General features: G+C 42.7%; 1 protein-coding gene across 4 annotated transcripts in view; it reads right to left on the bottom strand.

The window, feature by feature from the left end:
• Window positions 1-714: 714 nt before the first annotated feature.
• Window positions 715-16,319, bottom strand: part of FGF13 (fibroblast growth factor 13) — a 262,685-nt gene continuing 247,080 nt past the window's right edge. For all 4 annotated transcript variants that reach the window (XM_064462926.1, XM_064462929.1, XM_064462928.1 and 1 more), the window contains 2 exons: window positions 3,361-3,559; window positions 715-2,119 (listed from right to left, as the gene is read on the bottom strand). In XM_064462926.1, the coding sequence (XP_064318996.1) occupies window positions 1,983-2,119; window positions 3,361-3,559 (336 nt within the window). In that variant the 3' untranslated portion in view covers window positions 715-1,982. The remainder of the gene's footprint in view (window positions 2,120-3,360; window positions 3,560-16,319) is intronic.

Below are 16,319 nucleotides of genomic sequence, written 5' to 3'. Positions count from 1 at the left end.
CCTAGGACTTCTTGAAACACCTTGATGAGTGAAGGTCACCTGTCAGAGCTGCCGGGATATTATAGATAAGAAAAGCTCCCAGTGATGTTTTTGGCAAGAAAAGGCAGGAGAGGGGGACAGTTTCTGTCCAGAGCATACGCACAAAGGCAGAAGGCATAGAAGCCTTTTTCCTCGCAACAAGATAAAGCTGGGTCCTGAAATGTACCTGCAGCGATGCACAGTGATCTCTGAGCATCCTCGGGTGCCACTCTGGCACAAGCAGCGCTTGCCTTACCAGGTCTCTTTGGGACCCCCTGTACCGAGGGCTGCGGGGAGGTGCGGTGCGAGATAGCGCTACGTGGCTGCACTAAGGAGGTCTAACAGGGAGGCGAGACACGGAGAAGCTGGAGAAGCTCAAAGCAGAGGAGTGCAATTCACTGGGGCTCCAGCAGCGCGCGGCAGAGGGGCCACTACCAAGACCTTGCGGCACTTAATCGTCACTATGTTTTGAGTATCTCGGCTGGGCAGGTAAGACCAGTTCTAACAATATTCAAAAGAAAGAACATGTTCTCATTTGTATAGTGTACGGCTTTACAGGGGAATAACCCGTTACATAGAAAGATTTGAAACATTAATTACAGTATCTTTAATAACTTTATAATTTAACTGCCAACCCTTTCCCTTGAAATTAATCATGGATGTACGTCATATAATCAAACAAGTTTTTTTAAAAAGTACATCTCAATATAAATAGTTTATTCAGTGCATGGTTGTGTATACAACAAATAATAAACAACTCTTTTGTACGAGGCAGAAAACTGCCTGTACAGAACGATGTCAGTTTTGGAGCACAGAATCCAACGATGATTAATGCACAAAATCTTACACATCATGCAACTCTATGCCAATATTCCAACTTTCTCCCATGCAACAGACATGATGACCTAAATGGAAACCTAACTACATTTTTTAAACAATTGTTTCCAATAGCATGTATAAGTATATGTTGTTTAGGGGTAACCTGTCCTAACGCTTCCTCCTACACAATATTCACGTGCCCGTTACAGTGAAAGAAGGACATTTACAAATAAGACATTTCTTATAAAAAAATTAAGTCACCTTAATTCCACAGTTTCTGTCTTTAGAAAAGAAGCCACAACAATAGTTTAACATGACACACAAAATGGAATTAAGAGAAATCTACACTGGAGGATAATTTTATCCCTTTCTGTTAACTTCTGCTTGGGATAACAAAACAACTCAATTCCTACAGACTGGGGTTAGCACAAGAACTTTACCAGAAACTACAAATCTATAAAAATTTATATTTCATTGTGTTTAAAACCACAAGAACACTGTTTGCTTGAGCCTGAGACACCAACTCTCAGTTCCAACCCTGAATTTTGAATTATTTTTTTAAAGACGTAGCTTTAAAGACCCATTGGAGTTCAGAAATCAAAAAGTTGCACTATTCCAAATTAAAGGATACATTTTTATCAAGCCTTAGATATAAAACTGTAAGCCAAGGAAACCACAGAGTTTACATATTTGTTTTTTGTTTGCCCCTATAAAACATACAAGCATTAAAATTTCCTTTGAAGAGCAAAAGTGGTCTTTTTCTGAGTTGGAAAGCAAATTCTTATCAGCAGTGAATGCTGTGAAATGTTTTTGTTTCGTATTCCACAAAGCATAGGAGAGAGAGAGAAAGAGAGAGAGAAAGAGAGAGAGAGAGAAAGAGCTGGACATTTCTTCTCCGAGATTTATTCCGCAGTTATGTTTGTTGGCTATCCAAGTGCCTTGTGATATGCACAAGCATACTCTATATTATTGGGGTATATCCTTTGACAACCAGTAGATCTAATGGCTGATAAACGAGTGACCTATGCAAGTTCGGTGGCTTGTCCTGGGCAATTGAACGTTTGGATGAAAGACTGCTAGTAAGAATTCAACTGCATCCAGAGGTAAGGTTCTGTTTAGAGAGCACTTGGCTTGCCTGAACCTGGCTACGTTGACTCATTTTGGCTCATGGATTTACCCCCATTTAGCACTCCTGAAACACTTCTGCTCTTTGTTGGGGTCCCACTTCCAGATCTTGAGAATTCTGTGAGATCGTGGAGAGAAGGTTCTTTGTACATGGCCACTGCAAAGCAAAAGAGAGGCAGCACATCAGCACGTGTTACGGGCTACTCGGTCTGCTGGTGCAAAGTCTGGCTGCAAAACATTGGGATTCTTCATTCAGCAATATGCAACGTAAGGAGTGAATGAAAGAAACATGGCAAGGAGGGCTCTTCCATTTCAAACACTCCCTAAGAACTTCTGAGGTCCTCAAGGCAATGGCATTTTGGAGAAAGGAAAAAACACAGTTCCCTCCCTCTCCCAGTTAAATCACCCACTGTGCTTACAAAACTCTGCAAGACAGACCTAAGCTGATATAAGTCAACATTTCCTTATTAATGGTGAAGTAGCACTGTTGACAGCTGTGATTTGACCTGTTACTTGTACACATAGTCTAAGCAGGTGGGTGCGAAAATGGATTTTCAGTCTTCTGTTTCCTTTGTTTTCACACATATTACAAGTGAGGATCAACCTTGACATCGGTTGCCTAACACCTGGTCCTAAAGATAGACTGCCAGTCTAGTCCAGCATCCACCCAGGACTATGCACCTTTGAAATAGCCTCCCTGATTTCAAAATGACACTGCCTTAAATGGCTACCTAAGAGCATAACCCAGAAGTAGAAGGCTTTGTCCCTCTTAAGGAAGGAGCATAGGGAAGCTAGTTCTTCTGGAGAAAAGGAGCACCTCTGTACATTGACTGAGATCGATCTCTGACCAAAGAAGGAGCCAAGTCTGATCACAGCCCTGATTCAGATCCTTCAGTTAACTGGGATGACTGCACATCCTGGATTTTAATACATAGCAGTAGACATATGCCGTGTGCATTATTACCTTTAATGTCGTACACTGGTGCCACATTAATTGCCTTTTAATAAACACTGCACATTACGAGCTTTAACTCAGGCAAAACCAGACAAATATGCTGTAACAGAAAGCACAGACTGACAAGCTATACAGCAAGTCGCTGATGGCCTGTGAGCACGTTTGAGCCGTTCCAGGTAGAGCCTTCGTTATCTATAACAGAGACACTGTGGACTTTGGGCACAAAGAAACTAATATGTGTATTTGGTTAGATTAGAAAATGCAGGGGTAATGTAGAGAAACTGAAAAAAATGCAGCTCTGGTTACATTAAGAGTGTGTTACAGAACATTATACTTCTGTTATATAAGTAGCTGAACCCTTCAAATATGTATGCACAGCAATTAAACATATCTGACATAAAATAATGTCAGTTCAGATAGATGGGGCAAACCCAAGCCATTACCTTTTAATGGTTTTGGAAGAAAATGTGCTGCAGGTTTATTTTTCTTCACATGGTTTCCTTTCATTATTTCTCCTTCTTTGTTAAGACCCAAATACCAGCCCCGGCCAGACTGTTGCTGTCTGTAGATCATCGAAGAATACGTCACATAGTAGTTTTCAAATACTGATTCTTTGAACTTGCATTCAGGTGTAAAATGTTCCTGTAAGAAAGTAACAAATCAATGTGTGCGGTGCCGAATCTCACATCGGTTAATGAAAAAGCGTCCAATATTTGTTCCTTTGCCAATGGTTAAAAGACATACCTCTCGCCCTCCGCTATCCAATTACGAAACATGGGCCCTAAAAGTATTAACAAAAGAGTAACACGATTTGAAACCTGTGAAATGACACTGTGAGCGGCTCAAAGTAGCATAATAAAATCTTTTTGACCAACGAGTAAAAAGTCTAAGTGAAGAAATATTGATTGATGCAACTAATGGACTTCAGGCAGACACAGCCCTGACGCCAGTCCCAAGGGACCAGCTGTGGTCCAGCCCCACAGGCGAGAAGCAAGGCCATGTAATGCCTTTGTGCATTAACTGCTGGCCTTAACTGCTTATGAGGAAAGTGCAATAAAAATTCAAAGCCAGGATGCCGTGAGTAAATGGTCGTCCCTTTCTAACCCAGCAATATTAAGTTAGCTTGGAGCAGCTGCCTCTTTGGTCTAATCTATGCTCTTTCTCTGCCCAGTGTATCAGCCACTGAAAGCCCAGCTGTCAGAGACCCATGCCGACATTAGCCTCTGCTTTGGGACTGACAAGAGTTAAATGGTAGCACAGCTGAAAGCATATAGAATCAAGCTTTAGTCTTCATGTTGAATTGCACTGCTTCTTTTTAGGAGATAGTATTGGGCTAACAGTTAAAATAAAGAGCAATAATCTCAGGAGAGAGACTTTTTCTTCCTCCCAGTAGTGTGACTGGCTGTCACTGTGCAATGGTCTTGACTCAATCAAAACCTTTTGGCACTATTGCCCAGATTTAGAAAAGGATACAGACATGAAACATTGGTCTTGGAGGGACCAAGACCAAAATGCCAGTCCTGGCAGCACCACTCAGCTGCTTCCTAACGCCTCTGGGTGCTTCAGGCATTTTACCATTAAAAGTTCTGACAGCGTCTCACCTATGGATCCCTGAAAGTCCATAAAATATGAAAGAGGAAAGGTTTGGTGTGGTGATGCAAATGTTAATATCACAGGCCTGCCTGTCGCACCGCATGGCAGCCAGCAGTTTGCTGGTCTTTCCTTGTGAAGGCAGCCAGCTTCAGTGGAGCTGCCCTTGTTCTTAAACTATCCTACATCGGTGTGAAAGAAAGGAGGAAAAATTGTGCTTGCATAATGATCGTAATTTTGATTTAAAAAAATCAAAGGAAATTAAACGGCTCAGGGGCTTAAGATGTTCTTATCTAGTTTCTCAAATATTCTTGTGTGAGAAAAAGATGGTATTTAAAAAAACCCCACTGTGCATTTTGTGCACATCTTTTGCCATTTTGCCTTCTCATAGGAGAAAGGAAAAACCTCCCATCCTCTGACTGGCGTTTGCTTCAACAAAGAATATGAAGTAAGCAATCTTCTTTTTTTCTTCAAGCTAATTGGCTGTTATTTAGTTAATTGATGATTGCTTTCAATTGCTGTCAAACAAGGACAGTCACTGCATTTTTTTGCAAGATTTCTAAATAAAAGCCTTCCATCACTGTACCGTGCCCAGCGCTAGCCATGTTAACAAAGGCTATTGCAAGTGTATCATCCAATTAGCAGCAAAATGGTAAACTACAGTGCTCCCACCGGAAGATTATGGTTTATGTACAGTAATTTGGAGCTGTTTCGGGTACAAAAGGCCTGCTTGTACCCAGCGGCAGAGGGTCAGATTGTAAACAAAGCCACAGCATTTACTCTGGCTCTCTTAGGAAGCAAGTTAACCTCAGGATGAGCAGCAGGAGCCAACAGCCTGCAGAATCCCTTGAAACAGAGTGGGGAGACAGAAAGACAGACACTAAACAAACTCCTTCACCCCTGATTTTTCCCTTGTTTGTGAGGCTTGTGATAAAAAGCCATTGCGGAAGCCCTGCGCTGCTGCGAGTTTGCAGTTGAGCCCACGTACAGCCAGACACCAGCCCGACGGTGCACGCCAGCCTGACGGCCATCCCCATGGGCATCGCAGGCAGCGATCCCCTCCCGGGAGCATCCCGCAATTCAGCAGTTACTATCATAGCAGTGATTTCTCACAACAAACAGCGGGGCACGGAAACAAAGGCACCTCTCTATAACGTGCTCGGTTACCATGCCAAATTCCCTCACGGTTTTTCCGGCAGTAAAGCAGACCACCTCATTCACCTGGCTGGCTTGGCACAGAACTGTGCTCCTTTGTCTTGACTGACATCTGCTTAATCCCTCAGCTACGGCTGCAGCTTCAGAAAGGTGCTGCACAGTGGGAAAGGCATCCTCCTTGCCAAATAAAAGTTGATCCCGCATGAGTTGTTTGCAGAAGCTGAAGTGCTCTGCTTGCTCCTGAATACTAAGCAGCTGCTTACCTTTTGCAAGTGTTTGTTCCCACCCATCTCTTGCCTTTAGTTTAATACAATGTGTGTCTTTCCTACTCATTAAAAAACCAACCAGGGAGGGGAACTGCAGAAGGAAACTCTGAATGAGGAATGCTAGCAAATGTGCTCCTGATTTGGGGGTATTACAATTAAAATGTACCTTTCTGAGCTTGGCAAGTCCATGGGCCCAGCCTAACTGGGTATGGACAGGGCTTCTAGCAGCACATCAGTTCAAAATACAGTGCAGAGCAGCAAGTGCAAAGTGGCCATTATGTTATCTTTGCTGGCAAATTCTGTGGAAGTGAAAGTTAAAGCTGGGAGAGGGCTGAGTGCCCCAATTAAAACCAATCTTTTCCAGCTCATATAGTCAATCCTATTGAACATATATAAATACAAATAAGTGTTGAATTATTAGACCCATTTTTCCTCTCTCAGCTGTCCTTTTTGTCCATTTTTGCAATGCAAATAATTCAGTTGAGTTCTGAGAGTCCAATGTTACGAACATATTGTTACACAAAACATGAAAAACAGGGATTTGTGTGAAATAATATTTCAAAATCAGCTTAAATCAGAAGTCAGGGATGATGGCACTTACATGACAGTAAATTGCACTCACCAAAGCCCCTCACACATGTACCCTAACAATGAACGAGGGAATGAATGAACGAATGAATAAATAAAAGTTAAAGAAACTGCTGGATCCACTGTAGTCATGACTCAGCCATGCTTAAGTAAGCAAGAAGATGAACTGTCAGGAGCTTCTTCTTGGTTTTGAGCTGATCAGCTGAACTACTGAAACATTTCTTCATGAATAGCTCTGCAGCTGCATTAAATATGTGAAAAATAATTAAAAAAGAATAATTTGGTGTATGATAATATGGTGAAAAGGCCTTGTAGCATACACTTAGAGCGGCTGTATTTCCAGGCAGCTGACTAGATTACATCTAAAATAATCCAGTCTCCTCCATACAAATACTGCCAAGGCTGAAAGCTAAAATACAGTAAAAGCGAAGCTGGAATTCTTCCTCCTCAAATTGTGCAAAAGCCATTTCTAGCCAAAGACCATCCAGATTATCAGCCATCACACCCACCTACACTGCAGGACTGAATATTAATTATTCTGGCCCCAAATGATAGTGATGCAGGAATTCAGACTTCCCATAGACAGAAAATGGGACATCTGCTTTAAAGATCGGCATTTAGTGTCTTCAAGTTTCTGTAGAAGCCTCTCATCAGGATGGTAGGCCCAGTGCACATAAGAGGGCAAAGATGTTTGCTCTCTGCTATTTATTGCCTACTGTATTTTCATCATGGATACCATCAGCAGGGGCCATTACCAAATACTTTACAGAATAGTAAGTTAAAGTCATTAGGTCAATACTCAATTTGTTAAGTGTCTGTATATCACTATAGGTTGAATGCTCTGCAGCTACCCTAAAGCAGTTGACCAGAACAATCAGAAATTTTATTCAGATGGATTTCGTGCTAGGAGCATGAAAAACAATAGGAAAAAAGTTCACTTTGAAAAGTATTTGGGAAAAGTATTGGGTACTTGGGAAACTTGGAAAATGTTCTTACGTATTGAGCATATAATTATGTTCCATGTGATCAATGACTCGGTCTGTGTATGGGATTTATTCTTTATTTTCTCCACTTAATGAAAATTGGATTTTTTTTCCCTTCATATCCTCATTTCTTTCAGGACTATAATGTAGCCCAGGATTCCATTCTATAATCATGAATTTTTGAAGGAGCCTCTTTAAGGCTCCAGCGTAGTGATTTTCTGCACCACTGAGCCTGCCTTTTTTTATTAACAGAGATTGATTTTCTCCATCTTGGCATGTGAAGTTCCAGGGTGTATCCTCTGGATCATCACCCTGTAATGTGCAGTGATATCTACAGCACAAGACGTGAATACTTCAACTTTAAGGTTATCAGAAATAACAGCTTTTAGATCACCAGTGTGAGAAGACTCTCTGAAGAAACTGGTATTTTATGAAGCTACAAAAAGCTGCTTGCTATAGGAATGGAAACTTACAATTATCTTGAAGCAGTTTATTCTGGATCAGATATATGACAGTTCCCACAGATAGGTTCCAATCCCATAACATTGTCCATTTTGCTTAAAGTTTCAAGGAATCCCAGTGATTTCAGTGGGAGCAACTCACAATATATGAATATGTACAAGTCTTGTAGGACTGTAACTGGGCAGACTGTTTGACCATGCAATGGTGACTGTATACAACAGTCACCAGTCACAACAAAGACATGCTCGTCAAAAGGCTGCGTGGGCTTTTGAAGACAGATGCTATATCAGCGCAGTGAGGAGCATCATTTTGGCTACATCTATTCCAGGTGACTTCTCACAAAGCTTTTGTAGGCAGCCCAAAGTCCTCAGGAGGTGCTGTAAGGCTGAACTAACTGCTGCTTGAACAAAAAAGCTACTGCTGAACAGGAATTTGTGGAAAGCTGTAATTCCCCTTGAGTTCACTACAATCTGAAGGCATGTGTACTGGCCATGCGACCACATAAAGAAGAAATTAATTTCAAAATCATATACAAAAGCTACACTAAATTCTCTCACCAGGAAACCTACTTGCTGGCAGGAATGACGGGAAGGCGCAAATTTCCTGGAAGGTGATTCCAAACAGATCCATATGATGGAATTGCCTGGGATAGTGCAATCAGCAGGAATTTATCAATAGAAACACAAACTGTCAGGGGTGTGTAAATTTATTTAGGATGAAGCTTCCAGAAACAGTAAAATGGAGCCCAAGGCAGCAGCTGGATATCTAGCATCTCCAGGGTAAGATTTTAGGTTGTCACTAGGTATTCTCTGAATCTATGAGAAAAGCATTGAAAAGATCCTGTAATTATTCCCTTGACATAGTTCCTTTGCACAGCAAATCAAATGCACAAACTCAGGGGGAATACGCACACAGTGAACTGAAGCAGAAAACATATTAATTACAAATACAGAGATTTAGAGGTTTAAGTTTTGTTCATTCCTCTTCCAGCCTTATCAGTGACTCAGTTGTGAAAACTTGTCCAAGTCATCTTTGCCCAGATTTTTAAGTGGCATTTAGGCACATCAATAAATACCTATTTAAAGCTTGGTGCGTCACCCCTCAGCATTCTCTGCCCATGGAATGATGTACTGCCTGATGACCCCAGGGAAGACGACTCAGAGACTGTAAACAATGTTAAAATTTAACTGAGATAGGAGCTATGCATGATCATGTTATTGTCCCCCTGTCTTTTGGTGATGTTTCACTTCTATGACTGTGTTGATTAACCAAAGCACTCCTTAACTGGGGCAAGAGAACTAACGCATGATATGTACAGAAAGAAGCCACTCTTCTGATTACTGCAGAGGAAAATAATCCTGTCAGAAAAACCCTGTAATGCGGTTTAAAAGTTCTGCAAGATGCCCAGGAGATCACCTTGCAACATAAGCCTGTGTGTCAAACTCAAGCCCCTTTCCTAATCTGGCCCACAAAGTTATGAGGTATAATTTACTTGATATAAATGAGAAAGAGATGAGATCCACTTGGTCCCAAAACGCTTCTCTTCTGCATCAATGCTGAGCTGCACTGAACACATGCATCCCTGACGATCCTGGAAGCATGGTACAGGAAAACCTCTGCAATTTCCTGAATGATCAAGTCCTCTATAAATATTTTAATACCTTCTAATGCTTGTACCTACCCTTTTTTAACTTCTGTAACCTTAGGGCACCAGACTTGCCAGTCCTAGTTCAAAATCAGTGGAATTCTAATATGATAAAAGGAAGAAACTAGTCCTAGTCTTTAAACATTGTCTGTTTTGTGAAACTTGGGAAGGTTCATTAAGCAGTAAGTGCCCATCAGGTTGTCTGAGAGCTCGAAACTAGACTAACAGAGAAAAATCCATGTGATACAATCCTACTACTACCTAGAAGCTGTTTTTAAAATAATATTTAATTTCTATTGTTTCACACATACAGAAATCTTGTTACTGTTTCTAAATCTGTAAAGGGAAGCCTATATATTAATCTGCAATTAAGCCTCTTTGGAGAGAGATCTCTACTAGTGTAAGCATGGGTTTGGAGTTTAAAAAAAAAGATTACGATAACTTTCTCAATGTGTAGCCAAAGGTTTTACTGCACGATTCATGGACTGCACTGCCAGGTTTGGTCAAGGACTGGTTAAGCCTGCTATAGCCTCTGACTAAGGTAAACTCCTGTTGAAAAATGGGAGATGGAAGCATGCTGCACATTTTCCCTGTACTTCCACACTCTGATCTCATATTCTTCTCTAGGTATGTGCCACTGATCATCTCTGGACAGTGAACTTTCTGGACCTTGGATCTGATCTCCTACAACTTCTCATGATCCCCCCTCCTGTGTGACTGAGTCGACAAGAGGAACTAAACCTTCCTGGCTGAGCAAAGCACCAAATGCTACCCTCCGAGCCGGTCAGCTGAAAAGCAAGAGCTGCCTCAATACGTGCCCTGCATGGACATTACAGAAAACAGGCATGTTGGAAAAGATGTGCTCCCTGAAAACATGCCAGGAAAGACCCTTCCTGCTCAACATGGACAAAAAATCAAGTCATCTTACATCACTGAAGGCAGCTGAAGCGGGCAACTACCTACACCTAGTGCATAGGCAGCTGTGCATAGTGCATGAACACCCAGAGCCCACTGAGGCTGGCGGTTCCTTTCAGCAGCCTTGGGATCATGCCAGATGGTGAATCCTGCTCCCATTCAAGGCTACAGGAGAACTCCCTTTTCCTCTCATTAGGCTCATGATTTTCCCCAGAGCAGCCAATCCTTTTCATAATTTTCCTAAGCTCGTTATCTCTGTTCCCTGTGACAGTGGCTTCCACAGGTGAAGCCAGCACTGCAGAAAACATACCTAAAATGTATCCATTGTTGTTTTTTATCATAAGCAAATTTCTTGTCTTATTTTTTTTACAGCTTTCTTCTCTCGGCTTTTAATTTTGGAAAACAGCATATAAAAGTACCCAGTGTGCCTCTTCTGTGCCATTCATTACCCCACATCTCTCTATCACGTCTCTGCTTATTCATCTGTTGTCTTAACTAAGCGGGCCTCATATTTTTAAATCTCTCCTCATATGAAAGGTTCTCTGTGCCTCTAATCATTTTTATTACCCTTCACTGAATCATTTCTTTTTTTTTGTCTCTATAATTTCCAGAACTGAAACACAACATTTAAAAAAAGGCTGTACTATTGAGTTGCATAACGGTGGTAAGATATTTTCAGTCATTTGTCTTAAGACGAAGTAAAATGGTCTTTGCTGTTCAGCCTCACTATTGTGTATTCGTACAAAAGTTCCCTATCTTTTAACTTGTGTCTCTGATAAATACGGTCCAATTTTATGGTATTTCTGACCCTCTGATCAGACGGTGTACTCAAGCTTAAAAATTAAAGGAAGAGAGAAGGAAGCAAAAGGCAGATAAGACTGCTTTCTTCCCCAGAACTAGAGCAGAGAGCCCCAAAGATGCTAAGCAACCTATTTTACAACATACCCGTTATTACACAGATAACCTGCCAGCCATTGCAAACAGATTTCTAGCAGTTATAAATGACATCAAATCCTGATATTGTCAAATCTCTCTGACACAGCTGTTGTGCAGAATGTCCTCAGCTGAAGTCTGTCATGCATTACTTTTTAAAAAAATATGTATCTAAGTTGAAAAACTCCTTTTAAAGTATGGGGACCATGTTCTGCTTTCAGTTGCAGACAGCCCTGCATCCCACTCATTTTAATGGCCAAGTCCTGAGCCTGTTGCCATTCGCTGAACATGGCCAGCGGCGTGAGACGCTGAAGGACTAAGAGGAGCCTGAGCCTTAAGAGACACTGCAAGTGCCTTGTTTTGAGTGAACTACTTGTGCTTTATTCCTCTAAGTTGCAAATTGTCTGCCAGCTCTCCCTTTGGCTTTGTACGCCACTGCCTCAGTGGGATGTGGGGACAGAGAAACCATGCAAAGCCTGGTATCTTCCACTGAGCAGCAGGAGGCTGCAGCAAGAACACACAGAGAAAAAGTCGCTGCGTCAGGCAGAGGAGTGTGGCATGGAGAGATGTCGCTTTGTCACAGCCTGGCCGCTGTGAGGGGGAGATGTCTGCGAGCTGGCAATAGCAGCTGAGAAAGAAAACACATTCCTGTCCCAGTAGCCCTTTTACACAATTACTCTTGTATTCGTCTACATGACCGCTGCCACGGGGGGAAACCCACGCTGCTGCTGCTGGGGCTGCAGAGCACAGGGCGGCAGCCGTGGGTTAATCTGCTCCTGGAACAAGGTGACTTGGCCCGCATTTGTTAAAACACCACCTGGGAGTGAGGGGCAAGAAGGGCAGCACAACCTTTCTGCTGCCACATTGAGTGCCTCGGCCGGACCATCCCAAAACACTGCTTGCATTACAGCGTGTGGGCTGTACGAGGCTGTGGGAGACGGGTAACGTGGGATGGGGTTCAGCAGGCAGCAACAGCCACACCGGGGCACCCTGAGCTCAGCAGAGGATGGGCAGCGATGCTGGAGCGTTGCGTTGCCAAACGCTCCCCTGCCACACACTTTTGCGGTCACAGCTCCCCTAGCACCAGGGAGCTCCCCAGATGGGCGCTGCAGGAGTAGCAGGGCTAATTAGGAGTGTGGGGATTTACTGCTGTATCCTAGATACAGGACATCAGCCCTGGAGTAAGGAGATGGAAGCGATCTCCTTCAGACTGTCACCCATGGATTCATGCAGATTTATCTTAAAAGGCTAAAAACCCAATAATCTAATCAGTGTTTGCAGCAAGCTCTAAATCTGTTTAATTACAAGCAGGGACATGACCCTTTTAGCAGCAGATACTCCTAAAATTCTATGGAAAAAGGGAAAGCATGGAAGGGTTTATCTTTTCTGGGGGAAGGGCAGCTGAATGAACAACAGTCAGAACAAGTGCTACAGCCCTTCCCGTGGGAATAGGTGATAACAGGGCATGCTGTTTCTGTGGTAACCTGCAACCTGGCTGAAAGCCTGCCTGTACAACTGCTGTGAGTTATCACGGGTAAATTGATGTGGAAGTGATCTCCTTGTCCTTTGCTGCTTTGGTGAGGTGCCACCCTATGTTTCTGATGGCAAACTCGTGGAGGCAGTGCTCTTCCACCCGAAGGCTGGGCAGGTAGCTCTCCCAAGCACAGCCTCAGCTCAGCTCGGACCTCCCCAAACTACCACCGCCACCTCGCTGACATTAACGAAGAAAGATGGGGTCTGCCCCAGAGGAAGTGCTTAGAGACAGATGCTGCTGAACGAGCTCTTTTTCTGCACACTAGAAATTGCCTCTGCTCACTGACTGCGAGAAGCTGCAAGTGGAAGATAAATAACAGCATGAGCTGAAGGAGAAGAAATAATGCCACATTACATCAAACAGGACCTTGCTTCACTGTCAGCTTAGAGTCTATTCCGCACGAAAGGACAGCCCTGCCATTTGGCCTGTATATTTTATTAATGTGGATGCATATTTATGGTGCTATGGATTAGCTGATACTTTGGCGTTCAATACTGTCCTTTTACGCTGGAGTTCTCAGCAAAGGCATTGTCCAGTCTGCTGTTATTCCTCGTGTGCAGTTAGCACTGCTCTCAGACGGCTGCTGTTCCCTCCCCAGACCATCCCCCTGCTCTGCCAGGGCTGGAGTCGCTGCCGCAGAGGTGCCTCACCTATACCATATACTACCAAACATGTTGTGGGAACCCACTGTAAACTTCTGTAAAATACTAAATGTAGTACAGTCTTTGGACTGGAATTATATACTAAAAATATTAATACCAAACTAATAGGCCTATTAATTATGTTTTGATTCTGCAAAGCACTACATTGAATACTTAATTTTTAAGATGGATAATATCAGTGTTGGGAAAGTTAAGCGTGTCATTACACTGAACAACAGCAGTGACTCAGGACCTGATCCAAAACGTATTATGACCAAGAGAAACACTACCCATGACTTTACTGCATTTTGGTTAGTTGTCTTATATTCATGTAGTCTGCAAAGAAACATATAGTCTTGTTTTAAGAAATTAACACTATTTGGTACTTATTCAGCTTACTTGCTTAGTATGGGGTGTAAATAAAAAAGATGAAGCTTAGTAATAATGGGAATGTCACAGGTTCAAGGAGCTGGTTAGCTCCACCCTGACCAAACCAGCATCTCTGCATGGCTGAATGGTAATGAGACCTTTTCAAATAAGCTTGATTTACTGCAATCCATTTATTCATGAATGCCATGGATGGATGTTTTTTAAACCTCGGTAGTTTGACAGTGCCAGGACATTACTGGCAGCCAAACCCTGCTTCTTGCTATAGAGCGGCAATGCTCTTTGGAATTCCTCCGCCCTCATGGCTCCCTAAATTATGCTATTGAACATATGCTGCTAAGAGGATCTCGGAGGGATGTTTGTATTAGATGGCAGGCCAACTGAGGGATCTGAGAGATCTCAGATGGCAAAAACTTTTAAAAACAAGATAATAAAAGATTATACAAGGGAGATGAGATTAAGAGTGACCTTTTATTTAAGAGTTGCTGCTGACTGGCAGAAAACACTTGTTTCAGCAGGTAAATGCCCCACCTAAGAAGGGACACTTATGCAGACAACAGGCTAAATGTCTCTCTGTAAATGGCATATATACATTTCTCTTAAGCAACACTTTGAGGGTCAAATTAATGGAAATTCAAGTTTTGGGGAAGTTTTCCAGCACCTTACAGAAGAAAAACTGTGTAGCAGAGCAAAGCCCAACCTCCTCTGCAACAGGCACAGGTAACAGGAGCCTGTGTGTCATTCGGGGAAGTCGTGCACTAGCATTTAAAACACTGCATCGCTCTAACAAGCAAGTTGGCACCACGTAGCTTGAGAAATGGGAGGCTTCATGTTGCAGTCAGCACTCGAACCACCGTGCACTCTCTGGCAAAGCCTGAATACTTCCCTAGGCACAGCTCAGACAGACGAGGATGGCAGCAAACAGCCACTTCCATGTCTCATCAGCCCCTCGGAAACCAGCCCGGGCAGAGCCACAGAAAAACCTCACTGAAACATCGGAAAGGCCCGCGAACCTGCCTCCAAAACACAGTTTCTTTGTGTTTTATAGTTGTTACTTCAAAATAGGGGCCCCCAGCAAGGCACATAATGAAGAAAGAAACGAACATTTCTAATGCCTCACTTCACGATACGGCTATACCATTAACATCTAGAGACTGGGCTGACATGCCCTCTTAACAGTCCAATAACTGTCCTAATGATGTTAAGAATACATGCTTTCTTTTTCAGTGATTTATGGGAAGTTTTCTCTAAAACAAGTACACAGTCTAATAGGAACCCCTGTCCCTCCGAGAGACAGCCCGAGCACAGAGATAAGCTTATAAAGCTCTGTTTTCTTTCTCACACAGTGATATGGACTTTGTGAAGGTCTGTCATTTGGCTATTTTATGACTCCCTGCTGCCTCTGGGCTGTGTAACAGATTACTCTGGAGCCAGACTTTTGGGAGACACTGTGCTGCTATTGTCTAAGCAGCAGAGGAGAAACGGGTCCCTGGTAAAACACTTGCAAAGCTAATTTAAACTTGGAAGACATCCAAATGTCTCCGAGAGGTGCAATTTAAAACCCTAACCTAAGATAGCCTGGACTGCAATCGCGGATTTCTGAGAATGGCGTGGAACAGTTGCTCCATGAGCCAAACGCTGCAGATCTCTCTATTACAATATTTCGACAGAGAGCTGTTGCCGTTCAGAGTTATCTCACAGAGAAAAAGAGTAGCAAAGTACTAAATTCAAGCATAGGCATTACCACCCCCTGGCTTACACATCTGTACCAACAAATCTCTCAGACTTCCTGAAAATTTAAGTCGGGGAACATTTAACATCTCAATATCAGTTTCTCTGACAGTGTTACCTGTTGAACAGACCTGAAAGGTAACCCTGAAAGGATTTAGAAGTGTTCTAGTGTAGAGAAATCTTCATCCCTGAATCACACAAAAAGCTGAATGGTGTGAGCACCTTGATTTTAAAACCAAATCTTGTGTCTCTGCTACAGAAAGTCCTTTTAAGCACAGTTAAAACAACAAACAACTTGGCGCTAGATTAACAGATGCTGTGCACTGTATTGCGAGGAGGAACCTGAAAGGTAAGTCCAAGGCTGTTTGAAAACTATTGTGGGATTTTTCTCTTGAGAATCTAAACTGCCTTGGATCAGTTCTGCTTCTAAAATCTGGTTATCTGTTTCCAAGTCAGCAAATCACAGCTGGCTGCAGCCAGCCAGGCAGAGAGCAGAGAGCTAAACCACCCTGCAATTCAAAATATAAAGGTGAGCTTGTCCATCAGAAAAGGCGATTGTCTTTCAATTTACC

The sequence above is a fragment of the Phalacrocorax carbo genome, chromosome 11, assembly GCF_963921805.1.
Source record: "Phalacrocorax carbo chromosome 11, bPhaCar2.1, whole genome shotgun sequence".
Classification (NCBI taxonomy): Eukaryota; Metazoa; Chordata; class Aves; order Suliformes; family Phalacrocoracidae; genus Phalacrocorax; species Phalacrocorax carbo.
Note: the sequence above shows the minus strand (reverse complement) of the source record. Positions and strands in the feature narration are given on the sequence as shown.